This window comes from Mus caroli, unplaced genomic scaffold (genome assembly GCF_978045245.1).
Source record: "Mus caroli unplaced genomic scaffold, Mus_caroli_1 scaffold_12, whole genome shotgun sequence".
NCBI classification, from domain to species: Eukaryota; Metazoa; Chordata; class Mammalia; order Rodentia; family Muridae; genus Mus; species Mus caroli.
Window position 1 is genome coordinate 119,395 of NW_028227267.1, and position 23,694 is coordinate 143,088.

General features: G+C 40.2%; 1 protein-coding gene and 1 pseudogene across 1 annotated transcript; one reads left to right on the forward strand and one right to left on the reverse strand.

Moving 5' to 3' along the window:
* Nucleotides 1-7,945: 7,945 nt before the first annotated feature.
* LOC110309650 (kinesin-like protein KIF2C pseudogene) lies at nt 7,946-9,169 on the reverse strand (annotated as a pseudogene).
* A 787-nt stretch (nt 9,170-9,956) lies between these two features.
* On the forward strand, nt 9,957-17,641 carry Clul1 (clusterin like 1). Its single transcript, XM_085829011.1, is given in 8 exon segments — nt 9,957-10,062; nt 11,262-11,315; nt 11,318-11,432; nt 11,792-11,885; nt 13,206-13,289; nt 13,292-13,538; nt 14,453-14,600; nt 17,542-17,641. Coding segments are annotated over 8 exon segments (948 nt in total).
* Nucleotides 17,642-23,694: the final 6,053 nt, after the last annotated feature.

Below are 23,694 nucleotides of genomic sequence, written 5' to 3' on the forward strand. Positions count from 1 at the left end.
GGTACGCCTTCAGAAAGTCAGTCAAGTGTATATACTTCCTCCAGCTCTGCACCAACCAAAAAGAGCCCACATACCTTTTTAGCCATCAGCAGAATCCTAACAGAAACAATCCCAGACTGTCCAGTTGCATATTACTTCTGTGCTAATTTTCTTTATGTTGAGTCTGATATTTTTTTACCCAAGATCAACTAATTAAGGTAAACCAAAGCCCAAGAATGGGGTTTCCCACTCTCATGGAAAATCCCTTTGCTGTGGCTTTCATTGAGGACCTTGTTTTGATGGAAAGGGTCCTTTTAAGCAGGCTGATGAATACATGTTAGCCAGAACAAGTGACCCTCAAACAAACATCTATTAATTCATTTAATAAACATTTCTATCACAATGCCTTGCTTCTTCATAATCTTCATAAAACTGATTTTTCCAGCAGAGAGAAATTATTAGAAGTGTTTTCTTAGTTTGTTTTCAAGCAAGTTCCCCCCCCCCCAATTGGGCCAGGATGTGACACATAACAGAACCTAGGCTCATTCCCTAATGTTGAGGGCTAGACCAATTCAAGGCTTTCCCTGGAGCCCTGATGTATAGAGAAGGAGCATCCTCCTTCTCTGCAACCAGAACATGCTTGGCAGAACTGGTATTGGCCTGGGGAAGCTTCAGCTCCAGATCCTAACAACCAAATTCTTCCCACCGTTAGGGACTACAGATATCAGTTACAAGGCTGCTGCAATGTTCTTGAGATACTTACTCTGTGTGCCCCATGTGCAACACTGCCTAGTAATCTTCCTGCTGACTTCATCTCATGTATCCCCTAGAAGTAGTTCATAATATGCTGTACACAACATGCTTGGCACAAGCCATAGCTTATGCAAGACTTCCTAATCCCAAACATACTATTTCCTTATCTTTTGATCTGGTCCTCTCTCTCTCAAGACCTGTCACTCAAGAACAACCTGCTGGTCTAGGTTACCCTAGTGTCACAAAGAACATTCAGTTCATAGTCATAGGAATTTGTAATGTATGTTATTTGATCAATGGTGTATAAGTAATAATTATAATAGTAGCAATCCAGAATGAATATTTGACACATATTGATTTGGTGTTACAGAAGTTGTTTTTTTTTTTTTTTTTTTTTTTAGATTTTGAATCTTAGTTTTTAGACATTTAGTATTATTGATCATCAGCAGATATTTAGGTTTAGCCAGCAGAGGTGAGTTGCACACACGCAGTCCCCTGGCCTCCATTGTCTAGCTCTGGACTTGCCCTTCCATTTTGAGGAGACTTGCAGGACTCCAAGAGTATCCTGCTTCCCTGTGGAGGCCCATGGGAGCCCCAAGAACAAGACTGGAACATTGCTCCACCGGTCCCTTCCCAATTGGGCCCCCTGGAGCCACAGCTAGGAGAGGTGATTTGCTTGTGGCACTATAGGGCCAACCACCCTCTCTGCCTTTTTGAGGGGTCCTGCTGGCATGAGTACCAACTAGCCAACATCAGGGAAAACCAGAAGACTCAAGGACAGTGTAAGAACACAATTAACAAGAGGTAGGGCAGCTGGGCAGTGGTGGCACATGCCTTTAATCCCAGCACCTGGGAAGAAGAGGCAGGCAGATTTCTGAGTTCGAGGCCAGCCTGGTCTACAGAGTGCGTCCTAGGACAGCCAGGACTACACAGAGAAACCCTGTCTGGGGGGGGGGGGGAAGGTAGGGCAATATGGCACCACAAGAGCCCAGCAATCCTACTACAGCTAGCCCTGGATATCCTAACAAAACTGGAGCACAAAAAGATGATCTAAAATCCTATATTATAAAGACAGTAGATATATTTAAAGAGAATATAAATAAATCCCTTAAAGAAATATAGGAAAATATAACCAAAGAAGTGATGGATATGAATAAAACTGTCCAAGAACTGAAAGTGGAAATAAAAGCAATAAAGAAAACACAAACTGAGGCAATCCTGGAGATGGAAAACCTAGGAAGGATAATAGCAATGAACTACAGCCACATGCATCATCAACAGAATACAAAACATGAAAGAATCTCACACATAAAGGGTACAATGGAAGAAATTGATACATTGGTCAAAGAAAATGAAAAATCTAAAAAGTTCATGACACAAAACATCTAGGAAATTTGAGACAGTATGAAAAGACCAAACCTAAGAATAATATGAATAGAAGAAGGAGAAGTTTCCCAGATCAAAGTCCCAGAAAAGATCTTCAACAAAATCATACAAGAAAATTTCCCTAACCTAAAGAAAGAGATGACTATAAATATACAAGAAGGTTACAGAACACCAAATTAATTGGACCAGAAAAGAAAATCCTCCCACCACATAATAATCAAAATACTAAATGTTCAGAACAAAGAAAGAATATTAAAGGCTGCAAGGGAAAAAAGTAACATATAAAGGCAGACCTATCAGAATTACAACTGATTTCTCAACAGGGATTCTAAAAGCTAAAGAACCCTAAGGGATCACAGATATCAGTTCAGACTACAATACCCAGCAAAACCTTCCATCACCATAGATGGAAAAACCAAGATACTCCGTGACAAAACCAAATTCGAATAATATCTTTCCACTAACCCAGCCCTACAGAGGATACTAGAAGGAAAACACCAACTTAGTGAGGATAACTAACCCAATAAAACATAAGAAATAAATAATTTTACACCATTAAAATAAAAAAAAAGAAAATCTCTCTTACTCACTCTTTCTTACCCCCCACCCTCCCAAACGTACACACACACTCACCCACCCACATACTACCACGACCAAAACAACAGGAATTAATACTCACTGCTCATTAATGTCTCTCAATATCAATGCATCCAATTCCCCAATAAAAAGACAGGATAACAGAATGGATGTGTAAACAGGATCCATTATGCTATATGCAAGAAACTTACCTCAGCAGCAAAGATAGACATTAGCTCAGACTAAAGGGCTAGAAAAAGGTTTTCTAAGCAAAAAGACCCTAGAAACAAGCTGGAGTACCCATTTTAATTTCTAATAAATTAGACTTTCAAGAAAAAGTAATTAAAAGAGTCAGAGAAGAACACTTCATACTCATCAAAAGAAAAATCTACCAGGACAACTTCTCAATTCTAAAGATCTATGCCACAAATGCAAAGGCACCATATTAGTAAAAGAAACATCACTAAAGCTTAAATCATACAACATCAAAACACACAAATTAATAGTGAGAAACTTAAACACCCCACTCTCACCAATAGACAGGTCATCAAGGTGGAAACTAACCAGTGATGAAGTTAACATAGGTTATGATTCAAATGGACCTAACAGATATCGATAGAATATTTCACCCAAACGCAAAAGAATATACCTTCTTCTCAACACCTCACAGAACCTTCTCCAAAATTGACCATATAAACTGTTACAACGCAAGCCTCCTATTGGATTTAGGATTGGTAAAGATCTTTTCCTAATCTGTTGGTTGCCTTTTTGTCTTATTGACAGTGTCCTTTACTTTACAGAAGCGTTGCAATCCCAGATGTCCCTCAACAGAAGAATGGATACAGAAAATGTACATTTACACAATGGAGTACTACTCAGCTACTTAAAAATGAATTTATGAAATACTTAGACATATGGATGCATCTGGAGGATATTATTCTGAGTGAGGTAAGCCAATCACAAAAGAACACACATGATATGCACTCACTGATAAGTGGATATTAGCCCAGGTCAGAATACCCTTCATTGATACAATTTGCAAAACACATGAAACATAAGAAGAAGGAAGACCAAAGTGAGGATACTTTGGTCCTTCTTAGAAGGGGGAACAAAATACTATGGAAATATAGGAGGAAATAAACTCCTCCTATGGAAGGAGTTTCAGAGACAAGGTGTGGAGCAGAGAAGCAATGACCTTCCAGAGACTGACCCACCTGGGGATCCATCCTATTTACAATCACCAAACCCAGACACTGTTGTGGATGGCAAAAAGTGCTTACTGACAGGAGCCTGGTATAGCTCTCTCCTGAGAGGCTCTACCAGTGCCTCATAAACACAGAGGTGGATGTATGCTCACAGATATCCATTGGACTGAGCATAGGATCCCCAATGAAGGAGCTAGAGAAAGGACCCAAGGAGCTAAAGGGGTTTGTAGCCCCATAGGAGGTTCAACAATATGAACTAGCCAGTACCTCCAGAGCTCCCAGAGATTAAACCACTAACCAAAGAGCACACATGGTGGGACTCATGGCTCCAGTGGCATATGCAGCAGAGGATGGCCTAGTCTGACATCAATGGGAGAAGAGGACCTTTGTCCTTTGAAGGCTCTATGCCTCAGTGTGGGGGAATGCTAGGGCCAGAAAGCTGGAGTGGGTGGGTTGTTGAGCAGGGGGAAGGGAGGTTATAGGGGGAGGGTGTTTTTCGGGTGGGGAAACTAAGAATAGGGATAACATTTGTAATGTAAATAAAGAAAATATCCAATAGAAAAGATACTTATTCAGGATAAAAAAAAAAGACTGTCATAGATAGAACTCTTTATTGTTAATTTGTAGGTACAGCGATTTCACAGGAGTGCCCTCTCAAGTGACTCACTTGGCTAGACACTTGGTTTCATGTCTGACTGTGACACTTTCACTCCATTGATGAGCAAAGGGTAGCAGAAAAGCTGGAATCTTCACAAAGTCACTCAGTGAGCTGTGGCAGAGGCAGGATCATCACCCCATATTCCCAGCCTGGGAGTTCCTGGTCCCCATCACTTGCCCCATATGGACACAGCTAGCACCAAGTTCTCCAGCTTCCTGGTGGGGATTCAACCAAACCCCTTTGCTCTTGGCCCTCTGCATTCTACCCTTTCCGGAAAACCTGAGCTGTAAAACTAAGGTGAAGAAAAGTCAAGAAACAAAAGGAACTCCCCTCCCCAAGTGGGTGGCAAGTGCTAGCTACTCCAGCTCCTCAGGGAGCCGTCTGCTCTCCCTCATGTCCACCTTCATTTCACAGTCTGTTCGCCTCACTCCTGTGAACCTTGATGCCTGCGAGCTTAGCATGGTCTCAGAGCCATGGCCACCTAGCAGTGTGGGAAAGCCCAGGTTATGGACCAAGAGTCTGCAGATCCTGCTGCTTGCCAATGCGAACACACTCCAGGAGTCCTGGACCTGGCCTGGTGGTTTCAGAGGCTCTGTGGGAGGCGAGGGTGGAGATGGGTTGGTGGTGATTGGTTAGCTCTCTGGGGGCGTGGCCGCACACTGGTACTTCCTTTCAAGCTTGTGCTAGGTGTCTGGATCCCAGAGTCTCAGAAAAATGACAATTCGGATCGCTAGACTACAGGCCAGAGGTTGGGAGAGCTCGGCTCTTCCAAGGAGGACAGCAGTGGGAAGCCAGGTATGCCAGCGTGTGGCAGCTCAGAGTTGTGAATGCCGCCCACCACAAACTTGTTAAACTTTGTTTATGGGTACGAACTTCACACAGGACCAAACTAACCAGTGTCTCCAGAGCTCCCTGAGACTAAACCACCAACCAAAGAAAACACATGGTGGGACTCATGGCTCTAGCTGCATTTGTAACTGAGGATGGCCTAATCGGTCATCAATGGGAGCCTTGGTCCTGTGAAGGTTCTATGCCCCAGTATAGGGGAATGCCAGGGCCAGGAAGCAGGAGTGGGTGGGTTGGGGAGCAGGGGAGGTGGGAGAGGATAGGGAATTTTCAGAGAGGAAACTAGGAAAGGGGATAACATTTGAAATGTAAATAAAGAAATATCTAATTTTTAAAAAGGTGAGCATATTCAGCAGTAAGCCTCAGAGGCTGAAAACATTCTAGGCCTCGATAAGATTGTTTAGAGACTAGAGGCTTCCAGGACTTAGGCCTAGGTTAGCAGGTGGAGGCAAGAAGCCTCAGAGATGACAATTACAACAGGAGAATAAACGATACTTTTACAAACTTAAAAAAATCATATTTCTAAAAATACAAATGAGAGTGAGATTTGAAGATGGAAAGACTAAGGGGTGAGGGGATAGAAAGAGAACCTCAGGGACTATATTAGTTTTGGAGCAGGACATGGCAGAGGACAAAGAGAAGAATGAGAGGATCAGTTTGGAGACAGACAGGAAGAGACCAAGGGTATCTTGTCTTCCATATGAATGATAGAAGGGATGCATGGAACATCTCTAACTGCTGAGGGCTGAGAACTAGAGCCCAGAGTAGAAAGAATTAGGTGGCACAAACAAACAAATACAATGAATCAACATCCTCCCCTGATTTGGTCCTGTGGGAATTTAAGCACCAGGTTGCCATTCTTTTTCCAGAAAATTTCCAGATGCCTGAGGTACAAATGTTAATGTAAACTACTGTTTCTAAACATTACCATCTAGCTTAATTCCTTTCTCCTAAAATGGTGTGTAGGCCAGGAAAACTTTTCTGTTTTTGTTGTCTTTCTCTTGGAAAACCAACCTATTAACTGTTATTACGATTTGCCTCAAGATCTAGAATTTAACTGCTAAGATCCGACTGTAATTGATGACCCAAGGGAACAATCTGCAGGCTGTCTCTGAAATGGAGACTGGGGAATGGAAGAGAATCAGAGTTCTACGTCATCTTTGAGTTCAAAAAGATTCTGGTCAAAAAAGATCACAAACAATAAAACCACAGTTGTTGTCTGTCAAGATTAGCACGTACATTTAATCCCAGCACTCCAGAGGTAGAAGCCGACCAATCTTTATGAGTTTGCAACCAGCCTGGCCTTTATAAGGGAGTTCCAGATTAGCCTACCTAGTGAAGCTGTCTCAAAACAATAGCCCTCCCATGAGAAGGGAAGGGAGGGTGGCGGAGGATCTGTGTGAGAGAGCTGTGTGAGAGAGCGGCTAGGAGGAGAGGTGGGGGGCACTGATATTGAGATGTAAAGTGAATAAATAAATTAATGAAAAACAAACCCAACAAACCCACCCACATTTGTATAAAGTAGATAAGGTCATTCTTATGTGCCCAACCTGCCCTCTAGTGTTTCGTTTTAAGTGCTACTAAAATTTCTTAATCTCAAAATATCTGCTTAATAGGAGTAAGAACAGTGTCATCAAATGAACAGAAGAAGACTAAATCTCTGACATGGGTGAAAGTCACATCATAGAAAAGTGAAGGTCCTTCCAGAAGTTAGTTGTAATTTCTCTGGGGAGAGCTGCAATATCAATAGTAAATATACATACTGTATTTCAAGTTTTATTTGTTAAATGGGGCATGAACAGAAGAGAACAGTTCAAATGTCATATAAAATGTGATCACTATGTTATTGCTAATATAGCTGCTGTTACACTAATGTATTAAAAGATATTTAAACTGTTAATTAGTGCAGTTTTATTATAACAGATACTCATAAAGTAGATAAATATCATTTTAAATATTTTAGATTTAATTTTATTAAAATATGCATTTAATCTTGTCTTGATAAAGTTTAAAGTATTTGTGTTTGGGGTACTTATAACTAATGTAAACTATTTATTTTTTTCTTCTTTCTTTATTGTTAGGTACAACATATAAATACATAACTAGCAAGAACATAAAAAGCTTCAAAAAAAAAAAACCCAAAGAGGTCTTTAAACCTTTTTCTGAAAGTATAAAACCATGAGAGTGCTCAGACCAAGGGTGATACTGCAAGGCCAGAGGCAGCAGGAGGCAGACAAGCACTGCTTCTCTTCCAGAGCCTGCACCTAACAGTGTTTCTACCAGCAGCTGGATTCTCTACAGGGAAACCAACCAAACGGCACTCCCTTTCAACAGGGGGAGAAGAGGAAGCAGTCATTAAAACTCCTTCCTGCTCCAAACCAAGGACATCGTCTCTCCTCAGCTTTCCTGGGCATGATGTCCCGAACCTGACATTTACCCAATCTGTCCAACTCAGTTCCTAACCAAAGCCAGAAGGTGCCCAAAGTTTTTGGGGGAAGGGAAGAGGCTAGCGTGTTATCAAACAGATCTTTATTTGAAGTCATCATTGGTGCTGTTTCTTGGTGTTTATTTATTTGTTAGCCTATTCTTCTAGTTGCACGGCTAGGCGCAGGCCCTGATGACTTCTTGAAGGCCTGAGAAGTACTTAGCCTGCTTAGCCTGCTGTGTCAGGGCAGATTCTGGCTTGTTCACAAAGGTCTCCAAGTCATAGCCTGGCTGATGCGTCATCTCAGAGAGCTCAAGCCAGCTTGGTCCTTGCTGTGTGATCTCCCTGGGCTCTTCCAGGGCCCTGATCTGAGTCATGGCTTCATTAAAGCTGGACATCTGGGAAGACAGCTCCTCCTCTTCATTGCCAGCCAGAGAAGTCCCATTAGAGCTGGCTTCCATCACTTCTGTTCCCATCTGAACTGACTGTTCTACACCGGGCTCACTGTGGCGGCTTAGCTCCTTGACTCTGTCTGTGTATCTCAGCATGTTGAACATGTATTCATAGGACCTTATGCCTTATGAGATCATGGTGGTCATGTAGGTCCTTGAGTTCTCCCCAATGAACGAAGCCCTCAGCAGCTGTGTCAGTTTGCTCTCATAGAACAGTGTATGAGCCTTTTTCTGTCCCAGAGCCTGGATACATTCCTTCAGAGCCAGGAGAGACTTGTTAATTTCTGCACTCTCCATGTGAGTCTGCCGGTCAGTACTAGACGTGTCAGCCCCTCATTCATTCCTTCAGATCCACCAAAAAGAATTTGCCATGTAATCTTCCTTGAGCTCAAAGAAGAACCTGGAAGCAGGCGTGGGAGCAGGAGGAATTGGAGTTGGCAAATGTTTGTCCAGAAGTCCTGCAGGTGCTGCCCATGTTGATCATCTTGAGGACATCATCAGCGCAGGTAACCAGATACTCCTGCAGTCCCACAACCTGCACCTGCTGCCTGCTGTCCTCCAGCACATGTAACTTGGCCTTTTTGTTGAGCAGATCAAACACCTTCTCATTGTAGATTACGAAGAATGTCACATAAACTTCCAGGTTTAAGTTCCAGTATGGAGACTGATTCTTCAGAAGGAAGACATCCTGAGAAACCATTGTGTAAATCCCTTTGGATGTGTTCTGACTTTTACCAGACAGGTCTCCACCCATTGTGTGTGTCTTCCCACTGCCTGTCTGTCCATAGGCAAAGCATGTTGCTTTTCCCCCTTCAAAAATCGCCTGTACCAGTGGCCTTGCTGTGAACCTGAGTCTGCTAAACTCTTGTGGGTGATGAGGTAGCTGCATAAACCATTGGAAGGTGTAATCTCAGCACTAGGGAGGCTGAGGCAGGACTGTCATGGTTCAAGACCATCTGAGCAACACAGACAGGTCTAGGATAGCCTGGGCTACAGAATGAGCTCTTGTTCCTCCCAAAAAATCAATGAGAACTGCTTATAAACTATGTTTAAAAGAGAGGTCATTGTCTCAGAAAAGTTTAACTGCACATTGTATGTTGTGATAGGTTTGCAAGAAGTATGAGAATACTCTATCACATCTAAAATCCAAGCACATGGGATATGGAGACAGGAGAATTTTGGACATAAAAAGTCTCCATGACATACATCAATTCTGCCTTTGGACACCCTTACTGTTGATAAGAAAAGCCAATGAAATTTACACTCTACAGTTCTATGAATCCTATTATTCATTGGCTTGGCTTTCTAGTACACACACACATGATTTTGTCACAGTTGTGGTTATTGAGGCAGGTCTTGCTATGTGGCCCATGCTGCCTGAAATTCTCAACACTATTGCCCCAGTGTCTATGTACTACCATGCCCAGCTTCATGCACATACTTAACTGTCAGGAAGAATGTAAATGAAATAGGACTAAGTGAGTTTGTTTGGCTTTGAACTGGTAGTTTATGTGTCCTTATGTGCTAGACACTTTAGCATGAAGTGTTTAAAGGAATAAAGAGAAATTGACAGAAAAGTGCTTTGGAGCACCATGTGTTCTCAATTGCTGCTCAAGAGGGTAGCCTCAAGGAAAGCATTAGAGCAGGTTGGTTTCCCTTCACAGGAACACTGGACCATGAAGCCACCTCTCTTGGTGCTTTCTGTGTATCTGCTATAGTTCAAATGTTGTGACAGTGCGCCTACTTGGAAGGAGACAGATGCTACGGATGGAAACCTGAAGAATATGTTTGGCTTATCTGCTCTGTTTGCATGTTTGCCTGTCCTGCTGAGGTTTATAGGGCCTTGCAATTGAAAGATAAGCATATTCATTACATGTCACAGTAAAACGTTCTCCAGGACTTAAACCAAGTACTCATGATGTCAATCATCTGGATAAAATAGCGTTCACATATCCATATGTTTTGTATTATGCAGATGAAACTTGCCAAGAAGGTCCCCTTCTGGACTCTGACCTGGAATCTAGAGTGATAAGGGAACAAAGAAGTGGGCAAGCTGCATGTAGTCAATTAATACAGGCAGCACATTTAGGACTTATGTGCCTAGTTAGATAACAGAATAATGGCAACTTCCCTCTTTGGATCCTTTACTGGTTAACAGACAAACATGAAATATCCGAAGAAGCAAGGATAGGAGTTGAATTTCAGGGCCTGGGAACATGAACTACATTTTGTCTCTGCTAGCAAGGTGGATTTTGTTCCTGAGATGGCTGAAGTCAGGAAACTATCTCTTGACACACTGGCTAAAGAGAGAACAGAATGGAAGATACTTACCAAGGGCCAGTTAATGGTACAAAAGAGACTTCTATTAGGTTACTAGTGAACTTTGTGTTATATGACGTATGTTCTTAATCTGTTGGCTTTTAGGGAGGTAAATATAACTGAAAAAGAGAAATTGTTCACTGTATTTGAAGTCTTCTGCTGGGTATTTCATATAAACTGTCAAGAAAATCCAGATTTGTTTTCTAATAAAAACATACTTGAGTCTCCAGTGATAGAAAAAAAAATGGATAAAGGAAAACAGAGCTTGTGGAAAATGACAAGATTGAGACCAAATAAGCTCAGATTTATTTGGGAGAAACAGAAGGCATGCATCAGAGCGGCAAATTTGTCATGGAGTGCTTTAGAGCTAAAGATTCTAAAAGCCTCTATTTAGAGTTTCCAAAACTGGTAAAGTTATGTAATATTAAAGTTATGTTTTGTAATATGATCAGGTTAAAAGAAACTCCAAACAAACAGGCTGTTTTATTTTTATTTATTTATTTATTTAGATTTTTCAAGACAGGGTATAGCCCTGGCTGTCCTGGAACACTCACTCTGAGGACCAGGCTGGCCTCAAAGTCAGAAATTTGCCTGTCTCTGCCTCCCAAGTGCTGGGATTAAAGGCATGCGCCACCACTGCCTGGCCCAAACATATCTTTTAGGTCTTCCAGAGGTAGGAGAGGCAGATGTAGAAGGAGAGGTGAATAAGGCTTTGATTGCATTAAGCAGATGAAAATCATGATGGAAAGGAGAGAGAAGGAACATGCCAAACTGATGAAAACCTTGAAGAAATGCAAAGAAGAAAAGCAGGGACCATCACTGGATCATCATCTGTTCTTAAGCACATTTGGGCTATAAAAATTGCAACAATAGATATGTGTAATAAATGAGTGATTTCTTTCCCTAGGTTACATTACTAAACTGCTAGAGAGCAGTTTAGTTTAGAGAAGATGGAGAAAGCTTTGTATTTGTTATCTAGTCATCTTCCACAGGACACTGAACACAGGATTTGAAGATTGATACCTGTTTTAAAAGACTGCTTTTTTCAAAATGCAGCATTTTTAGTCTCATCTGAGTGAATATATTGCATCACAAGTGTTTTGAGAAGTTTTGGTGAGACAGTGGTTTCTAGTCCGTATTACTAAAATCAAAGGCATGTTTTCTTTTTCTATGCCTTTTGGTGATCTTCTAGGCTGAAGGATTCAGAGGCTCGTGACCTACATAAGATGAGCTCTGCCCCAGTAAAATCTCTGATTGGCCCAGATTTTCTTCCCCCTCTTCAAGAAGTGAGCTACAATTAGAGAATACTTCTGGCTTGGCAGTGCCACATTCAGTTACAAAGGAGCATCCCCTAGGATAAGGAATATTCCAAGTTAATTTGATGACACTGTTGATTCCATCTGCTCTACTTTTTCAGCGATTGTCATTCTCTGATATGCCAGGAATATAATGATGTGAGTGCTGGACACAGATTTGGAGGTCATCCTCACTTAGGCCTGACAGGTAACCTTATGAACACTGGGACTTGCTTTTGTTTTTCTTGTTTTCTGAGATTGGGTCTTGCTATGTTACCCAGGCTGCCTCAACTTCTTGGATTGAGTAATGTCTCCTCCCCCTTCAGCCTCAGCAGGAGCTAGAGCTATAGGCATGTGCCACTTTGACCAGCTTCCAAGTTTTATTTCTATGGATGGACTCAGTGAACACAAACTGTCAGAGGAAAGGCAGGTAATCCACCCAGATTTCTTTCTGTAAAAGGCATAGGTCCTATACAGATTCCTGGATAATCATTTGAACAGCAGGAGGCTGATGTCTTGAGGTAATATTTCATAGATAATAATGTTCAACACATTTTAGCCCTGTGAGATAAAGAAAACTGTGATCTGCCTAGACTTAGATATCACATAGTGTAATTGCTGGATAATTTTCATCCACTGAACAGTACTCAAAATTCTGAGACTAGGGTCTCATTCCTTTGAATATAATAAATTGGGCATTGTCATTTTTAATTTACATTTGTCACTAAGAAACCCAATGTATAATTATCCTTAAGCTATATCTGGCCTCTATGGCTCAGAGTAGATGTGTTCATCTTTTTCTTTTTATGAATTAATTTAGTGATAAGCAGAATATGAAGGCAGTAACCTATTAAATAATCATAAATGACTATAGTAACTAGGAAAATATTAGGATTCTTTATAGTTCTAAGGCAAATTGTACAGTATCCTGTAATCAATGTCTGCCAGCTGCTATAAACATATTAAGTTATAGCTTCTCTACTATGTTTTGATCTTTTTAGACTTCTGTGAGGAAATCTAAACCAGGAGGAATTTCAGGTCCCATTTTCACAGTTAAAGTTAGGACCAGCTATAAGACTGGTATATATCATATAAAGTCAACAACCTTTTCCTATTTTATACAGAACTTAATTTAGAATGACTAACATAAATTGACTTTAATTCTTTAAGTAATAAGTGGAATAGGAAGCAAATCATCTTTATGTTTATTCCATGTCTCACTCTACCCCACAGATGGAGCAATTTCTCAAGAAGATATACCACTTCCTGTTTACCACAGTGAAGACGTAAAGACTACGGAACAGCTGACTACACGTGGTACAGATAGAAAACCTGTTCATCCAGCTGGCTGGAGATGTGAAATCTCTTTTCAACATGAGATTTTACATTTTTTTTAACAGGCTCAGCAAGACTTTGACCAGGCTTTTCAATTATACTTCATGTCTGATGTGGAATTAAAGGAGCTACACCCCCCCCCACCAGCTTTGTCTAAGGAGATAACCAAAAAGGAAGAGCTTGGGCAAAGGTGGGGCATTCCCAATGTATTCCAGCTGTTTCATAATTTCAGTCTCTCTATTTGTGGCAGAGTCCAACAAACAATAATGAAGACACGCAATGCAATTGAAGACTGCACAAAGGCCAATTACTAAAGACCCCTCTTTTCTCTCTCCCCCTTTCTCCCCCTTTCTCTTTTGTCCTTTCTTCCTTTCTCTCTCTTCCTTCCTTCCTTCCTCTTTCTTTCTTTCTTCCTTCCTTTCTTCCTTTCTTCCTTCCTTTCTTTCTTTCTTTCTTTCTTTTCCTTCCTTCCTTCCTTCCTTCCTTCCTTCCTTCCTTTCTATTTGCTTTTTTTGTGGTGTAGGCTGGTGTCTACATGTGACACATGTCTATATGTGCTGGTGAACATGTTGTATGTGGCCCTATATGTATGTACAATTGCACGTAGAGGCCAGAGATCAACTTTAAGTATTATTCCTTAGGAGTAGACTACCTTGTTTTGAGGGAGGGTCTCTTACTAAGACCTGGAGATCACTGGTTTGGTTTGACTGCCTGACCAACAAGTCTCAGGGATCCCCCTGTTTCTGCCTCTCCAGCACTGGTATTACAAGTATGCCATTGTGTGCAGCTTCTTAGGGGGTGCTGGGAACTCATGTCTTTATGCTTGAATGTCAGGCATTTACTGACTAAAGTATCTCGCAAGTCCCCTTTTCTTTCTCCCACTACGTTTGCCATTTTTCTTTTGTTGTTGTTTGTTTGTTTCAAGACAGGATGTTTCTGAATCCATGGCTGTCCTGGAGCTTGCTTTATAGACCAGGCTGGAGTCAAACTCAGAGATCTGCCCAACTCTGCTGTGATTAGAAGTGTTTGTCACCACACCATTTCTACTTCCCACGTACGGACATTAAAAGTACATGCTAACACACTTGGCTTTTTTCAGGAGTTCTAGGAATCAAATTTTGATCCTCATGCTTCTGTAATAAGCACAATACTAAATTAACCATCTCTCCTGCCCTGTATGGAGAAGTTCCAGGAATGTTTATGTGTGAATATTGTATTCCCTACAGAGTTAGACCAGAGAGGTATGACTTCAGAGATGTTACCTGAGCAAAATGGAGAAATGTGTGAAGAATTTGGCAAGAATTTATCTGGATATTTAAAATTTCATAAGAGATGCCAAAAAAAAAAAGAGTCACAATTACCTATCTTAAGGTAAATAATTATTGTTTTATCTTGTCTTTCATGTGTGTGCGTTGCTGTGTTCATGTACGTGGGTACCTGTGTACATATAAGCCTGTGCATATAAAGATCAGAGGACAACCTTAAGTGTTAATTCTCAGGTGATATTTACTGTTTTGTATGTTTGAGACATGGTTTGTTGTTGTTGCTGTTGTTTTGTTTTGTTTTTTGTTTTTTGGGGGGGTTGTTTTTGTTTTTTGTTTTTTGTTTTTTGTTTTTTGTTTTTTGTTTTTTGTTTTTTTTTTTGAGACAGGGTTTCTCTGTATAGCCCGGGCTGTCCGGGAACTCACTTTGTAGACCAGGCTGGCCTCGAAATCAGAAATCCACCTGCCTCTGCCTCCCATGTGCTGGGATTAAAGGTGTGCACCACCACCACCCGGCAAGACATGGTTTTTTAACTAGCCTGGAACTCACCAAGTATTCTTAGTTGGCTAGCCAGTGAGCTGCAAGTCTTATCTTCTCCAGTGTGGGAATTATAAGCACTACCATGTCTGGCTTTTAAAAACTGAGTTCTGAAGATTGGACTCAGGTGTTTATGTTTGCCTAGCAAGCTGTTAGCAATTGAGCTAGCTCCTCGCCCTGTTTTTGCACTATTGATTCAACTAAGGGTGTTCCTTATAAGGGTTTACAAATAATTACTCATTCAATATATGTAACTAATTTTTTAATTTTCCTCAATTCCATTACTGTGGATTTTTATATGTATATGACAATCAAACTAGGTTAGGTTTCTTTTACTAGTAAGAAAAAAAAAATCCACTGATAAAGGAAAACTTCTCATTGAATTGGAAGGTAATGTTTAGATAATGACATAATTTTGGGAAACTATAGTCCAGTTAGGTTAATTACTTCATTAGTATTTAAATAGGGAAAGTGGCTCTTTCTAAGAAGTTCCAGAAATTGGGGGTGGGGGGTTGGTTGGGAGCAAGCTCTAGCTAAGAGTGATTTTCCCATGGCTTTCCAGCCTTTGCCTCTTCCTCATTGCTGTCTTTCCTTTAACTCCTTCCAAGCCCCAGAGACAGACTGTAAATTTCTAGCCTCCTCCTTTACGTCATTAACCACACTTTCAAGTATTCCTTCCAGGGCTTTATAAAACTGTTATGCTATTAAAAACCAGGGGCTAACACTGAGATGTTACAAGGAAAAAAAAATCATGGCCATGCAAGCCTTACAGTCTTCTCAAGAATAGGAGAATGAAAGTGGCTCAGTCCAGAAACAGAAAGACTTTTTTAGGGCAAATGAGAAAGTGATGTGAAAAAACCAGAACTTTGCAGTATTTTTGTGATCATGGGAAAGGTTTATGTTACGGGGTTATGGTCAGAAATGTTACGAGTTTAAAGTCAGAGAGTTACAAACCATGAAACATTATATAACCATATAATTCTCAAAACAATGGAAACAATTTACAATGTGTAGTTGAAAAGATTATTGGGGAAGAACAAAAATAAATAAAATTGACCTCTAGCTAAGGACACGATCAAAATCTAAAATTGTTTAACTAAAAAGAAAAAAGCTATCCCTTAAGAAAAACAAGAGTAGTTTTTTTATTTCTGTGCCCCTGGGAAGGAACACTTAGAAGTATGGCTAATGACTTGAAGGAGAAAGCTAGAAGATACACTAAGAACAATGTGAATTAATATGTTGATAAATTATCCCACAATATTAGCAGGAGGCAATTCAGTTTCACTGTATAGAACTGTGATGGTTATAATTTTTATTGTGACCTTGATTGAATTTAGAATCACTATGGACAAATACATGGACACACATGTGGGAATACAGTGTTTCTAATAATAATAATGTTTAAGAGAATGGGAAAGATCAACCCTGAATGTAGGCAGCACCATCCTTGTGGGCTAGGAGTTTAGACTGAAAGGAAGCCTGGGAGCTAACAGCACCATTTACCTCTGCTTCCTGGCTGAGAACTCTGTAATTAACTGCCACATTATGCTCTGGCCAATATGTCTTCTCTACTATCATGAGTTAAACGCTCAATTGTGAGCCAAGGTAAATCCTTCCCTTAAGGTGTTTTGCTAGGTAACTGGCAAAATTGAGAAAAGTAACTAACATAAGGACTCAGTGGGAAAAATCTCTAATTAAAGGGCTGGCTTAGCTGTTCTGGAACTCACTCTGTACACCAGGCTGGCTTCAAACTCAGACATCCACCTGCTTCTGCCTCCCAAGTTCTGGAATCAAAGGTTTAAGCCACCATTGCCTGGACTGCCTTGTGCCCTTTATGTTTTTGATAGAAGAATTTATTGGAAGGCATTTTTGAAAAAGTTCTGTAAAGATTACATCAAATTGTATTTAAAGTTTAGTGCCATTAAAATGATTTAAAAAGTATATTATATGCACTTGGGAATTTATTAAGAGAGTAACTAAGCCAGAAACATAAGCACATGTCTGTGAGTGTGGCATTCAGAGCCTGAGGTAGGACTGTGAGTTTGAAGTCACCATGGATATATAGTGAGACCTTTTCTCAAAACCAAGTCAGAGAGAGAATACAATGCCACTTGATTGGTTCTTGCCAAATTCACACATAAAACCATAAACTGGAAATTTTCTAGGAAAATTACAAAATTTGGCATTCCACATTAATGTCTATAAAGTAAACAACAGTATTCATCAAACATTTCACCAGTTCACTTTTGTGTTCTGATTACTATTGAAGATAAGAATCCCTTATGTGAGTGGAGGTCATAGGACAAGTTATGTCAGTGTGTTGTTTCCTTCTATTATGTGGATCCCAGAGACCTAACTTAGATTATCAGGCTTGGCAGCAAGCACCCTTTCCCCACTGATCCATTTTGTTGGCTAATATTCCTCTTCAGGCAGTTTCAAAGACTCATGAAGGAGATTCTTCCAAGATTCTTCCAAGTTAGAGGAAATTATGGTATTTCCTCTAACTTCACAGTCCAGAACCTCCTGCAGAAGGTGCTGAGAGCTCGAATACCATTTACTACATGGTAGCTAAAGTTCTGCAGCATTTTAAGGGACATTTTAAAACCTGGTAAGAAAGTAGCTGATTAGGAAAGCTTTGTTGAGAGGGTAGGTAGCTCATAAAAAGAAATAGGCATACAAGAATTGGGGGAGGGGAGCTATCAAATTTGCCAATGTTAAAGGGCTGTGTAAAATGTTACTAGAAGGTGACACACATAAACCTTTAATCCTAGCACTTAGGAGGTAGAAAGTAGGAGATCTGTGTGAGTTCAAGGCTAGTTTGGCCTGTGTAGCCATTTTCAAGTCAGCCAGAGCTATATAGTTAGACCCAAAGGATTGTGATGACTCAGAAACTCTTAGATTATCAATGGGATATAAATTGGTTTTGCCTTTTATTTATTTTTTCCTCCTTTTTGAGAGACTTTTGTTGCATAATCAACCTGACTGACCTCCAGGTGTGATCTACCACATCCAGCCTGGCTTTGCCTAATGGAAAGCTATTTAATTATGTATCCAGAGTCATATAATTTCTTTTTCACATTATTCTACTTCTGAAATCAACATAAGAATCAATATAAATTTGATGAAAAGTCCACCCTTCAAGATTTATATTTGGGTAATTGCTTAAAACTAAAATATTGAGGCCAGTGTCTAAAAATAAGAGCGTGATATTGACCAAATCCATTCAATACACTTGATGAAACTTAAAATTACTTTCAGAATTGGAACAAGGACCTGCCATCTATTGTGGCCAGATCTTTATTATGAACTTCTTTTTTATTTTTTGAAGTATTCCTCCCATGATTTTTGGGTAAAGGAGACCAAGATATGGTGGAAAACTAAATGATCTAAAATCAGTTGTCAGGAGAAAGAGAAGTGGAACTCATTGCTCCACATACAGAGAGACTTTTATGGCATTTGGTCCAAACAAATAAGACACAAAAATCTTGATAGTATGACTAAGCTTAAATAATTATCAAATTTCAGTTCTAAATTATCATTCATAAGGGACATTTTTGGGCATTTTTATCATATTTAATTTCTTTTTTCTCTTTCTTTTTTTATATTTTTAATTAGGTATTTTCCTCATTTACATTTCCAATGCTATCCCAAAAGTCCCCCATACCATCCCCCCCCCCCAACTCCCACTTTTTGGCCCTGGCGTTCCCCTGTACTGGGGCATATAACGTTTGCAAGTCCAATGGGTCTCTCTTTCGAGTGATGGCCGACTAGGCCATCTTTTGATACATATGCAGCTAGAGTCAAGAGCTCCGGGGTACTGGTTAGTTCATAATGTTGTTCCACCTATAGGGTTGCAGATCCCTTTAGCTCCTTGGGTACTTTATCTAGCTCCTCCATTGGGGGCCCTGTGATCCATCCAATAGCTGACTGTGAGCATCCACTTCTGTGTTTGCTAGGCCCCGGGGTAGTCTCACAAGAGACAGCTATATCAGGGTCCTTTCGGAAAAATCTTGCTAGTGTATGCAATGGTGTCAGCATTTGGAGGCTGATTATGGGATGGATCCCTGGATATGGCAGTCTCTAGATGGTCCATCCTTTTGTCTCAGCTCCAAACTTTTGTCTCTGTAACTCCTTCAATGGGTGTTTTGTTCCCAATTCTAAGAAGGGGCAAAGTGTCCACACTTTGGTCTTCGTTCTTCTTGAGTTTCATGTGTTTTGAAAATTGTAACTTATATCTTGGGTATTCCAAGTTTCTAGGCTAATATCCACTTATCAGTGAGTACATATCATTTGAGTTCTTTTGTGATTGGGTTATCTCACTCAGGATAATGCCCTCCAGGTCCATCCATTTGCCTAGGATTTCATAAATTCATTCTTTTTAATAGCTGAGTAGTACTCCATTGTGTAAATGTACCACATTTTTTGTATCCATTCCTCTGTTGAGGGCATCTGGGTTCTTTCCAGCTTCTGGCTATTATAAATAAGGTTGCTATGAACATAGTGGAGCATGTGTCTTTCTTACTAGTTGGAACAACTTCTGGATATATGCCCAGAAGAGGTATTGCGGGATCCGCCTGTAGTACCATGTCCAATTTTCTGAGGAACCGCCAGACTGATTTCCAGAGTGGTTGTACAAGCTTGCAATCCCACCAACAATGGAGGAGTGTTCCTCTTTCTCCACATCCTTGCCAGAATCTGCTGTCACCTGAATTTTTGATCTTAGCCATTCTGACTGGTGTGAGATGGAATCTCAGGGTTGTTTTGATTTGCATTTCCCTGATGATTAAGGATGCTGAACATTTTTTCAGGTGTTTCTCGGCCATTCGGTATTCCTCAGGTGAAAATTCTTTGTTTAGCTCTGAGCCCCATTTTTAATGGGGTTATTTGATTTTCTGGTGTCCACCTTCTTGAGTTCTTTATATATGTCTTGGATATTAGTCCCCTATCTGATTTAGGATAGGTAAAGATCCTTTCCCAAACTGTACATGGCCTTTTTATCTTGTTGACGGTGTCTTTTGCCTTACAGAAGCTTTGTAGCTTCATGAGGTCCCATTTGTCAATTCTCGATCTTACAGCACAAGCCATTGCTGTTCTATTCAGGAAGTTTTCCCCTGTGACCATATCTTCGAGGCTTTTCCCCACTTTCTATAAGTTTCTATAAGTTTCCCCACTCTATAAGTTTCATTGTCTCTGGTTTTATGTGAAGTTCCTTGATCCACTTAGGTTTGACCTTAGTACACGGAGATAGGAATGGATCGATTCCCATTCTTCTACATGATAACAGCCAGTTGTGCCAGCACCATTTGTTGAAAATGATGTCTTTTTTCCACTGGATGGTTTTAGCTCCCTTGTTGAAGATCAAGTGACCATAGGTGTGTGGATTCATTTCTGGGTCTTCAATTCTATTCCATTGGTCTACTTACCTGTTGCTATACCAGTACCATGCAGTTTTTAATCACAATTTTCTGTAGGAAATCTTTAGGTCAGTCATGGTGATTCCACCAGAGGTTCTTCTATCCTTGAGAAGAGTTTTCGCTATCCTAGGTTTTTTGTTATTTCAGATGAATCTGTCAATTGCCCTTTCTAATTCGTTGAAGAATTGATTTGGAATTTTGATGGGGATTGCATTGAATCTGTAGATTGCTTTCAGCAAGATAACCATTTTTACAATGTTGATCCTGCCAATCCATGAGCATGGGAGATCTATCCATCTTCTGAGAGCTTCTTTAATTTCTTTCTTCAGAGACTTGAAGTTCTTATCATACAGATCTTTCACTTTCTTAGTTAGAGTCACACCAAGGTATTTTATATTATTTGTGACTATTGAGAAGGATGTTGTTTCCATAAGGGACATTTTTAGTGAGTCACTATCAATTGTCAATAACATTAGACAAACAGCCTCGAACATCTTTACTAACAAGTTTTTCCTAATTAATTAATTTTTAATTATATTTGTGTGTGTGTGTGTGTGTGTGTGTGTGTGTGTGTGTGTGTGTAGATCAGAGGAAATTTTGTAGGAGTCAATTCTCTCCTTCTATCAAGCAATTCAATGAGTGAGTCAATGAGAGATCAAATTCAGGCCTTTTGCGTTCTGGATGCCCTTTTTGTCAGTCAGTCAACATCTTTTAGGCTATGAACTAAATATCTATTAGATTATGACCCATAATCTAGGTACTGTCATAATGGGAACAGAAAGGGGGTGGGGAGGGATGACTGATCAAAGAATCAGTAACTCTGCAGGGTGGGGTTGGTTGGGCATTAGTGGCAAAGGGGTTTCCTTCAGAGGTTGGAGAATATATAGCCAGCCACCTTGGGAAGATTGCTAAAGAGAGTCAAGCCTCTCTTGCTCTGTTTTCTTGGCCTCCCTGCCCTGCCTCATAATAAAAGGTGAAGAAAGGCCAAAGACATGGAGGAGAAGGGAGGGGGAGGAAGATAACAAGTATGATATTAAAATAATTTTTGATAGACTCACTCAATCACAGCAGCACTCAGGAAGAAAACATGAGAGGCTCAGTGGGACCATGTGTCTGGGTCCCTGAGGGTAAGGGAAGCATAACAATCCATAGGTCTTTCTGGCTAGCAGGTAAAATTAAATCAAATGAAAAAGTGAAGTAAAAATCGATTCGAGGAAGATAACAAGTATGATAGTAAAATAATTTTAATATTTTAAATGTTCCAGGACAGCCAGGGCTATAAAGAGAAACCCTGTCTCAAAAAACAAAACCAAAAAAAAAAAAAAACACCTAAAAATAAAAAAGTATTAGAAAAAGATTAAAGAAATCAAACACTAGCCCACTAGATGGCAAGTAACTGCAATCACAGCAGAAATATTACACACACACACACACACACACACACACAAACTCTGTCATAAAATCCAACGTGCCTTCATGATCAAAGTTCGATAGTACTAGAAGAAACATATGTCTGAAAATAAAAGCCAGAACCTTCTCTGCTTTTGTTTTCTTTTGCCTCAAGATTGGGTTTCTCCCAATGTAGCCCTGGCATCCCTGCCTGGAACTTGTTCTGTAGGCTTGGGTAGCCTCAAACTCACAGAGGTCCTCTCTGCCTGCCTGCCTGCCTACCTGCCTGCCTGCCTGCCTGCCTCTGCCACACATCCAGGCAGAAGCTAGAATCTATTTTTTTTTTTTTGCCTTCTTTTCATTTATTTGTTTGTTTATTATAATTACTATTAGTTTTCAATGTAAGTGTGTGTATGTGTGTGTGTGCTCTATCTGCTGCCTAGATGACTGCATGACAGAAGAAGGCACCAGAAACTAGCTGAAGCCACCATGCAGTTCCTGAAAATTAATTAAAAAAAAAAGGAAATTCAAGTCACATAGTAGGTAGATATCTGCGCAGCTGTCAGAGTGCTGTTTAAGGCTTACTGTAAATAATAAAAATTATTATGTGTCTTTTTTCCGAAAACAGAAGGGAGGTGGTGTGCCTGCATGTCTGTTCCTTTCTACTTCCTTGTTCTGTCACTAATTTGCATATTGACCTCAAGAAGATGGAAGGTGACAAGTGGGTGGCAGCCATCTTGTCCTCTGACTGACATCTGTCCTCATAAAGATGGAGGTGGCTGACTGTCACATGACCTACTGCTCAAGGTAGCTTTTGTTTCCAGCCTCTAGGTGGCCTAGTTTGCATGTGCAGAAAGGTGAGGAGGCTCCCTAAAGCAGCCTGAACCCTTGACCATCCACAGACAGCCTCACACGTTTCTCCTACTTTTTGTTATACTTTTAAATGCCAGACTCTGAATTGGTCAGTCTAAATTCTTTTGGTTTAATTAAATTTTAATTAAAATGCATAATAAACGAAAAATATAACCAGTCATTCTGGAACCCCTTTTGTGTAACTCAGACTGTAGAATAAGCTAGCTGCAAAGTTACAATGATCCACCTCCCTCTGCCAGCACCACCACCACCACCAAACTGGCAAAAGCAAAAATCATAAAAAGGAAGGGGGGAGGGCAGACAAAAATAAGAAGATAAGAATCATAGCCAGTCATAGTGGTATACAACTTTCATGTCAGCATTTGAAAGGCAGAAGCAGGCTCTTACAGGATTGAGGCCTACAAAGTCTCTTCAAGACAGCCAGGGCTGCTTACACTAAGAAACTATGTATGAAAAGAATAAATTTAAGAAAGAAAAAAAAGAAAGAAAGAAAGAAAGAAAGAAAGAAAGAAAGAAAGAAAGAAAGAAAGAAAGAAAGAAAGAAAGAGACAAACAAAGAAAGAAACAGAAAGAAAGAAAGGTAGGTATTTTCCAAAAAGAAAAAAAATTAGTCCGGGCAGTGGTGGCACATGCTTTTAATCCCAGCATTTGGGAAGCGGAGGGAGACAGATTAATGTGTTCAAGGCCATCCTGGTCTACAGAGTGAGTTCCAGGACAGACAGGGTTACACAGAGAAACCGCATTGTGAAAAAAACAAAAATAAATTAAATAAATAAAATTTAAAAATTAAAAAAATAGCCAGGAGTGGTGGCACACGCCTTTAATCCCAGCACTAGGGAGGCAGAGATGGGAGGATTTCTGAGTTCGAGGCCAGCCTGGTCTGCAAAGTGAGTTCTAGGACAGCCAGGGCTATACAGAGAAACCCTGTCTCAAAAAACAAAAATAAAATAAAATAAAATAAAATATAAAACAAAAATAAAATAAAATAA